Source organism: Balaenoptera physalus, assembly GCF_965194825.1.
Source record: "Balaenoptera physalus genome assembly, chromosome: 1".
In the NCBI taxonomy this organism is placed as follows: Eukaryota; Metazoa; Chordata; class Mammalia; order Artiodactyla; family Balaenopteridae; genus Balaenoptera; species Balaenoptera physalus.
In genome coordinates this window covers 134,479,953-134,496,901 of record NC_138882.1, presented here as the reverse complement: position 1 = coordinate 134,496,901, position 16,949 = coordinate 134,479,953, and the positions used below count along the sequence as shown (strand labels likewise).

At 35.3% G+C, this 16,949-nt stretch overlaps 1 protein-coding gene across 1 annotated transcript in view; it reads right to left on the bottom strand.

Moving 5' to 3' along the window:
• The window catches only part of NEGR1 (neuronal growth regulator 1), an 897,772-nt gene that overhangs the window by 174,027 nt on the left and 706,796 nt on the right, over positions 1 to 16,949 (bottom strand). Inside the window, exon 7 of the mRNA XM_082420866.1 lies at positions 2,674 to 2,825. Coding sequence (XP_082276992.1) covers positions 2,674 to 2,825 — 152 coding nt within the window. The remainder of the gene's footprint in view (positions 1 to 2,673; positions 2,826 to 16,949) is intronic.

Below are 16,949 nucleotides of genomic sequence, written 5' to 3'. Positions count from 1 at the left end.
CTTCATAAGAACTTTAAGAAAGCTGAAGATTTCAATGAAGACTTACAATGCCTGTGTTGGATAACTGTACCATTCCAAGGAGTTTTAAAATCCCATAAAAATGTGTGTTTAAATGTCTCTGAGTCTCATTTTAAATAATTTTTCAGTCAAACATTAACCCCATTCATCTTTCATATTACTTAAATTTTATATCTGGTGTATGTTGCTTATTTCTAAACATTTATTAAAAAAGAGTTTTTATCTATTGAAGAATAGCACACTAAATTATTTAAGTTCATAAAAACCCTAAGAAGGGCAAACATGTTACATGTAGAGGTATATCTTTCCAAAATATGTTGCAAATGATAAAATTTATCTCCATCGATGGTTTTATGTTTATCATAGTGAGAGACAGTGAAACATAGAAGTTAAAAGCTGAGGCTCTGAACCCAGCCTGTCAGGATTCAGATTTTTGCTTTGTCACTTATTAACCATTTGACTTTGGTCAAGCTTTTAACTCTCTTCATCTTATTTTCCTTATCTGTAAGAAGGGAATTACAGAATTTACCTTTTTGGATTGTGTGAGTATTAAAGGAACAAATCCATATGAAGAGATTAGAATAGGATCTATTCTATAGTAAGCTCACAATAAGTGTTGTGATATTGCCTTGTATAGCTAGAGATTATAATACACATTCTACAGCTAAAACTCAGTTCATTCATTCATTTATTCACGATACATTCCATCACTTATTCAATGTTTAACTAATTCACTTATTCACTAAAGATTTGTTAATTGTCTATTAAATAGTAGACACTGTGCATAGCGATATGGGAGATAAAATGATTAATCAGATATTGATACTGTCTTCTCAACAAATATAATTTGGTGGAGAGATAAAAACTGTACAAAAATAATTATTGTAAAAAATAGAAATGCTTAGTGCAATAAGAGTTTCAGCTGAGGTCATACAAGAGTTTTGAATATACAGATATTTCTTCAAACTTCAGGGCTGTGTTCAAAATTACAGACAAGATTTGCATGTCTTTCTTAACGAATTAATCAAATTGCACTAGTAATTCTTAGCACTTCTACCTACAGAAAGCCAGTGGCAAAGGAAGACGATTAGAGTCCATTCTGAAGATACCACATTTAGGAGCCTTTTCAGCAGTGCATTATATCCAGAGGACTGCACTAAGGTTGCCAGGGTAAAGCAAACAGATCAGTGATAATTGTTCCTAATTCGTCACAGTCATTAATGCTTCGGTTTTGAAAATCAGAGTGTGATTTAGAAATTTAAATAGCAAAAGTTAATGTGTTATTAAGCCTTAAATTTTTCCTTATTTTGTTTAATTCATTTACTCCTTCAGGTTCTTGAATATTTAAACCATTTAAAATATTAATAACATACCAAAAGAAGTATCAATATTTACATTAAATTGGAATTCATACTGCTCTATAATATTTTCAATGATATTATTCATAACTACACAAAATAAATAATCCTCATGGAAGAAACTTAAGCAAGTATATTATACTTTGGTTATTGCACAGCAAGCAATGCTTTTCTTTCAGAGTGCGGGATACTAAGAAATACTTCGTAATATTAAGCTGGAATAATAAATGATGTGATGTTTTAAAAGTACATACAGCACAAATCATTTTCAAATGATTATTTTCTATTAACAACCAACTGATATATTTTATTAACAACAGAGTTTCTTAAATCATGAAACTTCTTATTATAGTATGTTTTTAAACAGTAGGGATATTACATATCCCATTCCCCATTTCTGCAAAATAGAAATGATCATGTGTGTGATGAATTCACAGTATTTGCATTTTTCAGAGACAGCTTACTAACACAGGATGATAACATAAATATACATATGTCAGGTTACTATAAAATATAAATTATCAAAGATCAGTATGGTTCAGATAACTTTGTGGAACTGAAAAGACACTGTATTCTCTATAGTTTTCTGTGAACATTTTGAGAAACACTCCACTTCAAAATCAGGAATATTTTATGGTTCTAACAATTTGTTGGTTACTCAGCTTCTGAAAAGCACTAAAACTAATTGTAGGAGAAAACATTAACATATATTTCTTTCCCTTCCACTACTCCTTGTCTTTGCTCTTCTTTTTTCATTTCTAGTCCTTCGGAACTAAGACGCATTAGAAATAAAGTACCTATTTTAGTAAAACCTTAAGTTGTATTTCAAAATACACCTTTGAGTAAAAACATTATCTATATGGATAAAATATTTTGTCCATGATCATTTACTTACTATTTTATTTTGTTTGAAATTCTCACTACCTCAAGATAAATATCTAGAGGAAGCCAACCAAGAGTAAATTCAATCTAAATTAATCTATGCTGAAATATAACACATTTTTAAAAACAAAACAAAACAAAAACTAAATTCCACCAAACCAACTGTCTTCAGTCAGAAGATGTTTTTAGTGGATCCTATTATTTATGTAATTTTTCCCTTTTCTCAGATCTAAGATATTTTTCTAAGCACATATGGAATTCTATAGGGATTATAAAATTCTCCAACACACAGATTATTTGGGGGCCAAATTTCCTGTGTAAGGAAATTGTGTAAGGAACATGTCACATCAGGCTGAGCTCTACAGATAGGAGCCAAAAGGCCCTGGGAGCATTTTGGCAACCCTGTGTTACTTACGGTTGAGAGGCAGGCTCGCGTTGGTTGTGCCTAGCTTGTTAACAGCCACACAAGTATAGTTGCCGAAGTGCTCCTGTGTCACGTTGGTAACAGTGAGAATGGACCTTGTGCTAAAGTTCTGAATAATAATTCCTTGTTGGCCACTGAAGAGCCTAAAGGACAAAAATAAACTCTAGGTAAATACGTGTTGTGAATACCATTTTTACCTTAGATGGGGTTGTCATGGCAACACATAGACAGCTTTGACCATGCTGCTGTTAGCATATAACATGATAATAGTGCAATTATATTTCCTTACAGTAGTAGATATTGGGGAAGAGAGGTTATATGACAGTGGTAGACTGTTCCCATGGGATTAGTTGTGCTATATAACAAACCAAGCTTAGATAGCCACATGTCTTATTCATATATTGACTTGTATTTTAGAAAATTAAACACACTACAGCAATGGTATCTCAACTGTTAAAGTCAAGAAAAAGTAAAGGGAATTAAATATAACGATTCCATTAAAAACACAAACTCATGATTTCTAAAAAGTTGGCTAGAATATGTCTAGGCCATTTCAGATGATATTATTGGGTAACTTTCATGAAAGTTAATCCTACAACTGTGGTGGGATGGTTCTGAGTCCAGGGTCAACAACACTTACTGCTACTTTGTAGATATAACCCAGACAGATGACTTGCTGTTAAACCTAGAAAAAGCCCGCAGTATAATACTGAGGATCGTATTTAAAGTTGAGTCTTAACTTTGCCACACTTTACTAATGTGCTTTGGAAAGTCCTTTAACCTTTCTGGGCCTCCATATAGGATTCAGTTTTACCTGATTCCACCCTGACTACTCAACATTCTCTTCTCTCTCCAGACTTACCAGCAGAGGTCCTTACTCTCATATAGGCTGGCATAGCTCTACCGTTTTCAATGCTTGACATTCTCGCTTCTGCTTCACTCTTTTCCTGAATCTTCCCCCAATGGTCACCATTCCCTTTTATCTCTGAGAACCAGATCCTTCCCTCCTCATTTAAGTCTGACCTATGTCCTATCTCTCCTACTCTACTGCTCCTTAAATGATTCTCCTCTCTCTCTCTGTCTCTGCCTCTTGCTCTACATGTTGCTCTCCAAATTGTTGTAGAATTTATAAAACCAAAACCATATTCTTGCGTTGTTCTCTCTAGCAGCTTTCATACATACGAGCCTACTCAAATAAACTGAATTGTTTTAAATTTCTCAAAAGGCAAGGCCATATGGACATACTTCATTTTATATTTGAGTTCTACATAGCACTTGAACAGTGGTATCTTGGGTATATAATACATAGTTCATAGGTCAATGGAGTTTGGGTGACATCCCCACAACACAGGGATTGTTAAGTCCCCTTCAGTGGCCCCGTCAAAAAATTCTCTCTTTAAATATGAATTCTGCTATAATGAGATGCCAACCAAATAATAACTTCTCCCTAACTAACCCCAAAGTTTATTGTGAAAGAAATGTGCTGATCACAATATGGGATATGTAAGCTCATAGCTCAAATGGCAGTTAGCTTTTCTTCTCTAATGTGTTCAAGTCTTAGTTCTAAGTATTTCTTTAATCATGAAGATGCTAATAAATGGTGTTCCCCTGAGAGTTTAGGTTGAACTCCTTTGCATTATGTTATGTGACTTGCATCTGAATTTAGATAAAATATACTGTAGTTAAATGCAGATTAAAATAAGCAACCATGCTTGATTACTCTGGGAATTATTTATATTTCATGTAATAGCTGAATCTGGCTTATCCAAAACTCAAACTTTAATCAGATTAATAAAACGTTGAGTTGAATAAAATATTAAAAAACTTTAACTTGAGCAATAAACCTAATGACCTCCAACTCTGACACAAGAAAACAGGTTATCAAATATCAAGGATATGACCGTTTTTAGTCATCTGTCTCATATTGCAAATCTATCAATGTTTATGCTAAAATCCCACAATGGTTATTGCCTGTTTTTCTGCATCACATCAATACATTTATTTTTAACCAATTAGTATATATTATGTATAAAAATTCACAGTTTCATTGTCCTGCAAGCTTCAGCATTATGGCTTAAATCAAATCGCCCATGTCTCTGCTATGGCTACACCTCTCCAGAGGACTCAACAACTCCCTAGACTATTAAATCCCTTTTGTGCTCCATCTCCCAAAACCAAGATTCATTTTGCTACTAAAGAATTGAGAAAAGATTAGTTAGGGTCTTCATTTGGCTAGACTCTGGGGAGGAAATATCAAGGGAGTATAATCAGTTACTTCACGGCACTGTTTGCTTATGTTCCTTATGGCTGTCGTTCTGAGTTGGGTTCCAATTCTCTGCCCTTTAACGTATCTGAAGGCAAGCCCCACATGGTGCTAAATCATGCAGTGTATCCATGCTCTGTGCGTGCAGGCCCATTTCTGGCCCGTGCCCAGCAGCGTTACGTGCATTCTTACCAGGGTGGCACATCAGTCACACTTTAGCGTCAGCAACACCTGCTGCTCCAATCAGCCTGGCAGGTGATTATGGTCAATAAAAAAAGGAAAGCATCTTCTCTGGGGGAATGTTCTTCCTCTAGAGGACGTTATCTCTCTGAGATGACTGGAAGAGTCCAAAGCTTCCTTTCTTCCATAGTTGGGAGTTTTAGAAGTACTGACTCTTCAAGCACCATTTAAGAACCTGTCTTCACCTGGTAGATGACTGGGGCAGCCTTTCCAAAGCTGACATTGAGGGAGAGAGACTTCTGAGATGATGTATATCTCCGGAGGGTGTATTTCTGTGATTTTCCTACAGGGATCCTGGGGGTAGTGGTAGATGGAAGGTTTCTCAGCTATTTAAACCAACTCTGAAAAGAGTCATTACTTACTACAAAGATGAGTTCTATACTAGGTGATTAGGGGCTAAGCTGGACAACACATAATCTTTGAAGAGCTTTCAAGAAGAATCAGATATATAAACAGGTGTTTACAACAGCGGGTGGTTTAGTCACTGTGGGGACCCTTTTAAGATGAATACGTCTACCCTTAGGTATTAGATCCAAAAAAACTGAACCATGCCTAGAAGTCCCATCATGTATCACCCTAATGTAATTTCACTCCTTGACTAAAACCAAATAAGAAAAGAGCTCTTTAACTGATGATGCTTTTTTTATGAAACAGACTTATCCTAATACGTTTGGATATAATTATATTTTCTGAAAAGAAAATCATTCTTTTTTTTATCAAACATGTATTTGACACATTGAATTGTTATTCTGTGTTAAAGAAAATCCTTGATAGGCTTCAAGCATGTGCACATGAGTCTATTCACAGGATGACCCTCGTCCCACTGGATTTTTCATATTTATCCCAGACTTGCTTGAAACCAGACTTCCTTGCATCAGTGATGTGAAATCTGAAAGTGACAACTCAAGCAATAGTTCACAACACACCTTGCAATGAAACCAGGGAACTAAATCCAGAATATTGCCTTTTTAGGAGTTCATTCTCTCTTTTCCTAAATACTTAACTCTTTCAAGTTATAAAAGAATGGTTCTTATACTGACTTAGATTATAGAATGAGAGATGTTTTCTTACAGTCCCTACCCTCCAAAAGAGACAAACAAATTCTAATAAGCTAGGAATGAAATATGGCATTCCTTTCCTCAGCAGGAGATCAGCAGCATATGGTGGTTGCTTAGAAATGCCTGGTCATTTTTATTTTTTGCATTTTTACCATTCAGTGGACCCCACGTATATAAGATTCTTCTATTACTGTGGACTCTGCTGTCCTCTACCCTCTGCCACCAATAGGAGTTTGTTCCAAACCACTATGATCTGACTGTGTCCTCCCAAAATTCATACATTAAAATCCTAAGTCCCAAAGACAATGGGGTGAGTAGGTGGGGTCTTTGTGAGGTGCTTAAAAGTCATGAAGGTGGAACCTTCATGGTTGAGATTAGTACTTTATAAAAGAGGCTCCAGAGAGAGCCCTAGCTTCTTCTGCCATATGAGGATACAATGAAAAGTCTGGGACCCAAAAGAGGACCCTCACTGGACCATGCTGGCACCCTGATCTTGGACTTTCAGCCTCCAGAACTGTGAGATAAATTTCTTTTGTTTATAAGCTACTCAGTCTGTGGTATTTTGTTATAGTAGCTCAAATGGACTAGGACACATACTGAACACCATCGCCCTCCCTCTTCTTTCTTCTGTCTTTTGCTAATGTCTCATAAATCTGTGCACTGCAAGCTATTTGCTTTGCCAGCAGATGCAGCCATCTCATAACTGACATAGCCTGACCAACGAACTAGTTCGGAATTAGAATAGTTCTTTATATTTTTTAGTGTCAGTCAGAAGCACCACATGGAAAACATACTAATAATGACGGTACTTCTATTTCTGACACATGAAATGTTAACAAGCTTCACAATCATAACCTCTCTTAGGCAGTAGCTATCTAGGATGGCCACAACATAACAACAGCAAAACTGACCACATAGCCATTGGCACTGATTGTTGAGGGTGCAAAAATAAATGGAGCAGCTAAACCTGACCTCATTCATTTTCCATATAAATCCAGCCTCACTACACATTTTGGGACTATTGTTTATTATCTGCTTTCCCAGATCAGCAGTAACAATAGATATTTCTAGATAAACAAACTTTCAGGTGCAAATAGTCACAGAAAAACTTCATTGTTGGTATAGGAAATGTGTGTGTCAGACAACAACACTTAAAATATTAAAATAACTTGAAATCGGAGTGGGAGAGGTGTTCTCGAATGATAATAGATCTTTTATCAGATTAGAATTGCAAAAGAATATGATAATAATATATCATGTTGTACAACTGGATAAGATGAATACAGTCTTATTAACTGATCTTTGGGTGGTAGCATAGGAAAGATGGAAGACAGTAGGGGAAGGTAAGTAGTTCTGGAGTCATAAGAGTTATATTTACAAAGAAAAGGAATGTTACTTCCAGCAATAGATTTCAGGCTTGTGGGAGTTCCAAGAAGTAGTATGAACTAAAGATATAACTCAAAAAAAGAGCTTTAGAAAAAGTCATGGGTGATGGTAAAACTCTGGTATGGTCTTAATGGAAATGAAGTTTAATTTAGTCATCAAATGATGATTAAATGCCTCTTATACTTGATTTAGGAACCAAAGGAAAAAAAGACAAATATGACACAGTTACTATATAAAGGGCCTTAGCTACACCTGAAAATCTGAAGATGACACTGAGGTGGCATATAGGTCCTTGCACAACACACTTTATAATGCTTCTCTCAGTGATAAAGTTCCAGCTTAGGTATATTTTTGGCTTTGAATTCATGACTGTATTTCTAGTCTTTTCAGTGTGAGCAGGAATGCTTTATGTATGTGGAAAATGTTAGCTATTCTCAACACATTTATGACTGAAGTAATCTAACATAAAAATTGCAACATTGTACAAAAAAAGTTTAAAGAGTGTGGGAAACTGACATTTAAGCATTTTCAAATGTATATCAACTAATCTTCATAGAAATCCTAGGAGGTAAGCATTATTAGTCCCATTTTACAGATGAGAAAAAAAAAGAAATTTAGAAAAAGTAAGTAAATTTATTTTCTACCATCTGATAAGTGGTAGAACCAAAATTCAAATCCAGGTCTTCTGACTACTGGTATCCTCCCAAAGTAGCAATTGATATATTCAGATCACCAAGTAGAAACCAGGATATTGTATTTGAGTTTGGAGAGACAAGTCAGAAATCATGGGTGCTTGAAGGAAATCAAGTTAAACCAGGGAATAAAACCAGTGGAGCTAAATAACCAAGTGTTATGTGGCATTCATGCCAGGAAAGCCAGGTTCAATCCATGAGGTGAAACTAATGGGGTAGAAAGTCAAACAAAAATGTAGGGTCCAGTTCAGCCAGCTGTCTGGAGATTTTCCTGGACTCGAGGCCTTTTAACTATCTATTATGGGCTTAACTCTGCCCATCAGTGCAGCATCTTACAGCAGGTGTCCTTAGCCTCCGATGGAGTTAGCCTTTCAGGCTACTCACAGTCCCAAGATGAGAAGCATGAAGTGGGCTTTCACCTCCCTCCTCAGGCTACCTTCCTTGACACACACACACACACACACACACACACACACCCCTTCAGCATCAATTCTCGTTTGTTTTTCTTCCCCTAGGTTCACTAACTATTTGGGTGGTAGTAAATCTCTCCCCACAGTGTATATCACATGCTATATCAAGAATGACAGAAAAAAATAAAACCTAGAAGAGTGTCAAGAATGCAATATTTTTAAGTCCAGAATTGTCTCTAAAGTCCAAATTCTAGTGATGCTATGGAGTTACTGTGTTCTCTCTGACTTGGTCAGATCATCATTATAACATCAAACACGTCTCTTTGTAACACCATTTCAGTTGTAAGTTTTCATATATTTGTGTGACTTTTGATTATGTTCTATATTCCCTATTAGAGTGTAACTCCATTCAGTCAAGGATCCTGGTTGGTTTTGTTATTCATTGTATTCTAAATATGTAGCAGAGCGCTGGGCACTTAATAGTTACACAGTAAGTAATTATTGCGTGTTCTACTGAATGAATTATGATTTTACATTTTTTTAATGCTTAGTTTTTTCATCTGTGAAATGGGAAAAATGAAGCCAATCTCAAAGTGTTGATGTAAGAATGTTTTTTAAACGTATAAAATGTAATATCTATGCATATATATATATATATATATATATATATATACACACATATATATCAAATGCAGTAGGCACTAGATATATGATAGGTGTTATTATTGTTCAATGATAGGGTCTGTTTCTTAGAACGGATACATTTCCTCTCAGAGGGCAGGAAAATATTAAAATATTGAGCATACAGGAAATTATTTTTAAAGAAAAGATCTAGGAGAGTGACTGAAAGGATCATAGCATCATGATTTCAAGATGTGCCAAACTCAGTATCAGTTACATGCACATTATCAACCTCATCTAGGCTTTTCACAGATGTGCAAGGTAAATTAAAAAAAAAAAAGTAAAAAGAGGGAGGAGTAGGAACTGCTAGAAACCAGCGAGAAATGAAAATTTATGTGAACATGCTGCTATAGCAACCTATTGGTTTACTGTATTGCTTGGCACTTAAGGCTCAAAAACAATGTACCATTTATTCCCAGGAACAGACTGAAGAATATCATGCATCACTGTCTTAGCCCCAAGGGGTATCTATCTTTAGTTGTACATTTGAATAAATTAATGTTATTATAATATGTTAGGACATTTTAATGATTTTAGACTTTATTAGCCTATTTAAAATGTATGTCTTATTTATTTTATGAATTTTAATGAAATTAATAATTTTAGATTAGAGACCTTTGGGCTGCCTTACTTGTGACAGATTGATTTGCACAGGGAGGATATTGCCTTTTAACCCTACATCAAATAAACAAAGGCTACAGTGCAGGTGTCAATCTCCCTGACTGCAGAGAGTCCTGTATCCCTGACAACCTGGCCTTTGACTAGATTTCTCCTCTCTGCTTGAACTGCTTTTCTAATATCAATGTGCTCATGATTTTAATGTCAAATTTCATCCCACAATATACCAACACAACCACTTTGCAGAGACCACGTTCACAAAGAAATCCTGGGAAGTCAGAATTGAGCAACGGATACCAGCTTCTCTTCTGTAATCACACATCGGGTTTACAGTGTTCCTCAGTCTAAGGGGATGATGCAATTCTACTAATATTCTCTTATCAATTTGAAAGTGTATCAAAATAAGAATGGCTCTACTTTATCAATATGAAAAGGCCACAACGCTTTCTTGCAAGAGAGTGTGTTCCAAACACCATGTTAGATGCTGTGAACACGAGGGTCAACACGGCATCTTTGTGCTTTGACAGAGGTGAGCAAATAGGAGTACATCTGGAGAGCTTCCTCTTCTAGGAGAAAATGCTCAGGGTATTTTCTGAGAGAAGGTGACATCTGAATTGAGACTAAAGGCCTAGTGGAAGGCAGCCAGTCAAAGGTAGCCAGGGTCAGGGTATGTGTGGAAGGGGCTTATAAGCAAAGCGGCCAACATATGAAGAGGCTTGAAAGACAGAGATCATGTCACAGTTTGGGAATTAAATATTTCAGGATGGCTAAACCCCTATTGTGAGACAGCAGAATGGCAAGTTTCATAGCCAGAGAGGTCAACAGGCGCTAGAACACAAAGGCCTCCTATGCCATGCTGTGCTGTTAGGACTTGATTCTAGGGACAATCAGAAACCACTGAAGGATTCAAGGACCAAGTGATAAGATCAAATATTTATTTTGGAAATATCGCTATGCACTTTAAGAACACAACCAAAATCCTGTTTGCTGTTGGACTGTGTATCCAGTATTAACACCCGATTTCAGAATGTCCCAAACCAAACTCAGCACTCAGATCTCTACCAAATCTCTTCTCCTGTGTTCCCAGCCTCAGCTAATAATTCCAAGATAGAAAACTTGGAATTACCTTCAAATTGTCCTTTCCTTGTATTTAATCAGACACTGAAACATACAAATACTACCTTTTCTCTCTCTTGCTTTTAAACTGCACAACCAATACCCTAGTTTAAGCCATATTTTATATCTTTCCCATCCATTCCTCCCAACTGCTTCCAGAAACATTTTGTGAAGATGGGGAGTAGATGATTTTACTATTCTTGCAAAGCCCTCCGATGGCTTCCCAATGCCTATGGAATCCAGCCCAAATGTCTTATCATGACATTTAAGATCCCTCAAGTCTTGCCCTAAGAGACCTTTCTAAATCTACCTTCTATTACACCATATTTCACATCCTGTACCCCAGAGTATAAAAAACTCTCCACACAATGCTCAGATGAATTGACCGCATTCTTTTCTTGCTAATGATTATTCTGCACCCCTTGCGATATTTGGAAATACTATTCATTCTTTGGTGTCCAGCACAAAAATTACCTTTTCCCTGAAGCACTTGTTAATGCTCTGATTTGAGTTGAATGGACCCTGGCTGTGTACTTTCAAGGACTTAGGATTCCCCTAAGGGTTTTCTTAGTACTTATTTCATTTTGGTGATTTTTGTAAGTTGTAAATTCTAGTCAGGAGATGCAAACTGGAGTTGGCCCACTTTCAACTTTGTCTGACTGGCCCAAAGTTTTCAATATAATAATATGTATTTATGTCTTACACGTACATGTGCTCTCCAGTTCCCAATAATTGAGATGCTCCCATTTGTTTCAGATATTTACCCTTTATCATCTTGGCCTCGGATGACCAAGTCATCACAGGGGCGATGGAGTTGTATTGATAAGACTTTGGTTGTAAGAAGGAGTGAAATATCATCAGGATGAAATTAATAAACTAATAAACAAACAAGCAAATACATAATAATGAGATAACATTAGAAATGCAAGTTCTTTCAACACAGGAACTTATTTCCTTTTCAAATTTTGCAAATTATCTCACAGATAAGTGCCCAATGAGAAGAAGTAAAATCTCAGGTCATCAGGGAAGATCATTTTTAACATGGGGTGGCAATGAGGTTATTTCCAGTACCATTCTAAATCAAAATATGTAACTGCTACTCTTATAATAACGGCCTTGCAAATGAGAGGATGAAAGGGGTGATGGCCAGGGGGGTGTGCGTGTGCATGTTCATGTGTGTGTGTGTGTGTGTGTGTGTGTGTGTGTGTGTGTGTGTGTGTGTAGAGAATTATAATTCTAGTCTCTCCCTAATAATCAAAATTGTGGTATAAAATCTAGAAGAGGGATATCTTGACACAAGAGTCAGAAAATTAAGGGTTTTAAAATTTTTTAAAAATTTTTATTTATTTATTTATTTTTGAATTTTTGAATTTTATTTTATTTATTTTTTATACAGTTATCTATTTTATACATATGTTAGGGTTTTTTTTGTTTTTTGAATCACTTTATTGAGGTATAATTGATGTATATGAAGTTGTACATATTTTATATATACAACTCAATGAGTTTGGGAATTAGTATACACCTGTGAAACCATCAATATCAAGACCATAAACATATCCATCACCTCCCAAGTTTTCCTTGAAATTAGATTTTACTTCCCATTCTGTACGTCCCTTCAACAAATTATTTTACCTTTATGAGATAGCATTTTTCTCAGGCATAATCTAGTTAGAATTTTGCAAGAAATGGGTAAGTTAGTACATTAAGTTACATAATATGTGTTGTAAGACTGCAGAGTCAGCATATAGGGTAAAAGTTGCATGCTATTAAAACTGCCCTTGACAATTCCGTAAACTTCCTTACTTTAAACTAACGTACATTACAAGCGTCTCCAAAATGGAGGGCAAGTACTTCAAGGTGGGTACAAAGTGATCTGTTGGAGTATGAGAAAAAAATAATAAAATGTCCATTTATGTTGCATTTGTATCTCATCTTTTAAATTTTATCTGTTGTCGGTCATTTAATGTAAGCAATACACCAGTTCAGACATGCATATACATAATTTACAAATAAGTATGCATATATTGTTAGTTTTGCTAAGTTTCAAATTTTACTCATAGGGATATATGTTCCAAAAATGTTGTGGCCCACTGCTTTACATCATTCTCCATGGTTGGGCACTGGATGAAATAGTTGCTTTTTGTTTTAGAACCATGTTATATTAGATACCCATTTTCCACCTGAGAATCTCACTTAGAATGGAGAGATACACTATCAGAGGCAAATGGGAATGAAGCATGATTGAAGTTGTAGCAAGGAATATGTCTCCTATTGTACATCTTTAGAGTAGCAAGTCCATGTCATTTAAATTGTTACTATTATGTATTTATCTCTTTCTCTTTTTCTCTCTTATGTAGCACCCAAAGCTTGAAGAGTTGACTCTACTGTAAGTGAAATGTAAAAACGCGCACATTTTGCTAAACTACCATATATAAAAATGCTTTGAAAATCATAACGGGTTATACAAATATGACGTATTCATAACTGTGACACACATAAATTAAATGAAAAAAACAGCAAAGAAAAAGGATCTTTGAAGATACAGAGAAATATTTTAACTCATTTTTCTGGTCCCCTTGAAAATAAAAGAAGGAAAGAAGACCCTCCCTCTTACATGCATTCATCAAAGTGAATAACTCAGATGAAATTTATGGCCCATCTAGATGATCCAGTAGTAAATAATCTAGAATAGGAAAAAGGAGAGGAAAGGTCACTCCACTTCATTATGATTTCTCAAGTTCACCTTACCTCTGTAAAGCCAACAGTAAAAAATCATCATTCCCTAAAATGAAAACCTAACCTGATTGAAAAAGGTCATCATACTTCTGTGTAATGTGAACCTGGCATACTCTACCTGGTTGATTTTAGGCATTCTTCTGTCCATTCAGTGATACCTGTATACATTTTGTGACATGTGCATGCATGTTTTATGCACATAGATAATAAATCCTTTACAACAGGCAATAAGGTAATGCTCATCATATTTCCTCTGAAGCAGTGGTGTAGACTGAACCATTAACAGGATTCTGAAGTGAGAAGTATGCTGACATGTTATTTGTTGTAAAGAATGACAAAAATTCATAGACTAAATTTGAAATTCATTCTTAAAAAGTCAAAATATTATAAGTTCTCATCATACAATATAAAATATTCAATTTTTAGATACATGTTTGTTTTTTAACTGATATATTGATCATTTTAATGTTTTACAACATATTTGTTTTTCACTTATGGACGAAATTTGTATTTACCTATTTGTAACATTTGTATCCTTATCTTAAATTATAACAGAGAATTAAGAAAGAAACCCTGTTGTGATTAAAGAATTCTAAAAAGACATTGCTACAATCGTCCATTTGCCTAAAAATATGCAAAGTGAATAAAGTATGTAGTATTTTATAAGACTGGAGCAGTTAAACTCATCATAAAAAATAAGAAGGCATGTCTTTCTAGGTTGCAGGCTTGGATTTGAGGAAAGCTAAAAAAAATAGGAGGGAATTCAACTAAGTAAGCAAATAATAAAATTCTGATCTAAGACAAGATGGTAATACCATCTCCACAAAGTGATACAAAACCTATGTTTTTGCAATACCAATTTAAACGTTAGTCCATTAAAATTTAGTTTATGTTTTTGGTCTTAATCCTAAGTGAATGTACTGTTCTCAAGCTATAGATGAACTTAATTTCATGTTATCAAAGACATTATTTACTGAGCCTATTCTGAAGTGTCCTTTCACTGCATATAAGGAGTGTATTTCTTTTTATCAATCTTCTCTGTTATTAAGAAAATAAGTTTAAATTTTTGGCTCTCCGTGCAATTGAACTCTGAACTTTTGTTTTCCCAATACTTAAAATGTTTTTATATAGAGAGTAAAATTTAGCCTATTAGAATTGTCCCTGCCAGGTATGCAGAAAGAGACTATAGTGTTAAAAAATGACCATTTTATACAAAGGGATATCTTAATAACAAGTATATAACTTGTCTTTCTCATGATGCTTACCCAAACAGTGCAACAGACTAAAGGTCAAATGGCTAATATTTCTAATATATAAACAATTACATCATCCATGAGGGAGACAATGTGACAGCCATCTTTGAAGATGGCATCTGATGATTCTCACTTCTTGATATTTATGTTCCCCTATTACCTCTCCCTTTTTGAATAGGGTCACCTTTTATAACCAATAATATATTGCAGAAAAGATAGAGATTTCTGAGACTAGATCATGAACAGCTTCTATGGTATTCTCTTGAATCACTAGTTCTGGGGAAAGTCAACTGTCTTGTCATGAAGACGTCTAGCAGCCCTATTTATAGGTCAGTCAGTCAGTTATAGGTCAGTCAATAACAGGCACCAACTTGTGGGACATGTGAGCGAGCTACCTCAGAAGCTGATCCTCCAGCCCTAGTCAAGCCTTCAGAGGATCAGTGCCAGGTGACATTTGACAGGAACTAAGTGAAAGACCCTGAGCCATATCCCGCTAACTGCTCCGGGATTCCTGACCCACAGACACTGAGATAATAAAAGCTTACTGTTTTAAGCTGCTAAATTTTGGGTTGATTTGTACTTCACAACAGATAACTAACAATGGCAATGTATACAATCGAAAGGACATGGGCTGAGAGGTTGACAAATCTAAAATGTGTCCCGACAGCATCTTTTAAGTGAGTGCTCTTAGACAGGTTAAGTCTCTTATGTTTCAGTTTTGTCATCAGTAAATTGAGGATAATAAATCATACCTCACAGAGGTCTGAAGAATAAATGAGATAGAATTTAAAGGTCCTGGAAAGTGATTTATCCTCAGTAACATTTCTTTCTTTTCTTTAAATTGTGCTTCATTTTGCAGGTTTTTTTTTTTTAAAGGCTTTCAAGCATATTATTCCCAGCGCACAGAAACAGAATGTATAGGATGTGGAAGAACTATAGGCAGAGATAACATTAGAGATGATCAGGTACTTCCTCTTGTTTATTTGTTTGTGTTTATTTGTTTATATTTATTTGAATGAAGATCTGGCTTTGAAGATCTTGATTTAAGCGAGATGAGTTTTTATAAACATCCCCTTAAGTATAAGTGAAGACAGTAAGTTATTTCTGAATATTTTTTGTAAACCTCAAGTATAAAAGATCTCTAGGAAATAAAACTCAAGATCTTCTAAAAACTATGCTCTGCTCCAACAGTCTCTGTTAGTCTCATGCTCCTGGTAATGACCTTGAGGTCAAGAAAACAAGCTGAAAACATGCTGTATCTGTTTCTTTTCTGTCTGGTTACCTTGACTCCATTATTTCTGTGTCTTTGATGAAACCAACTGGGAAAGTATAAGTGAGTGTTGCAGTCTTTTATTTTGCTAACTTATAAATTACCTGCAATGTCTTTACCGTGGCATTTAACGTTGATATTTTTGATAGACTCTGAGGTCCCATGGACAATACTGGGTGCCATAGTATAAGGGTTAAATCCACAGACTCTGCATGAATATTTGCAAGACTTCCTGGGCTCAAATCCCAGCTCTGTCACTAACTATAGACTTGTGCAAATTCCTTAAAAACACTGTGCTTTGGTTTCTCTTCAGCAAAAGGTGAGTAGTATCTATCTCATAGGTTTGTTGTGAAAATAAAATGGGTTAATGTTAAATAGCAGGTGCTCATTACATAGTTTTTCATTTTGATGAAATAAATATTTTAAATGGCCTGGGCCCTGAAAAGATAGCATGGTAGATGCTCTTAGTGAGTGTAACAACAATCCTTCAGCAAGCAGAATTTTTCTCTCTCTTACTCCCTGCATATACTCAAATTTGCTT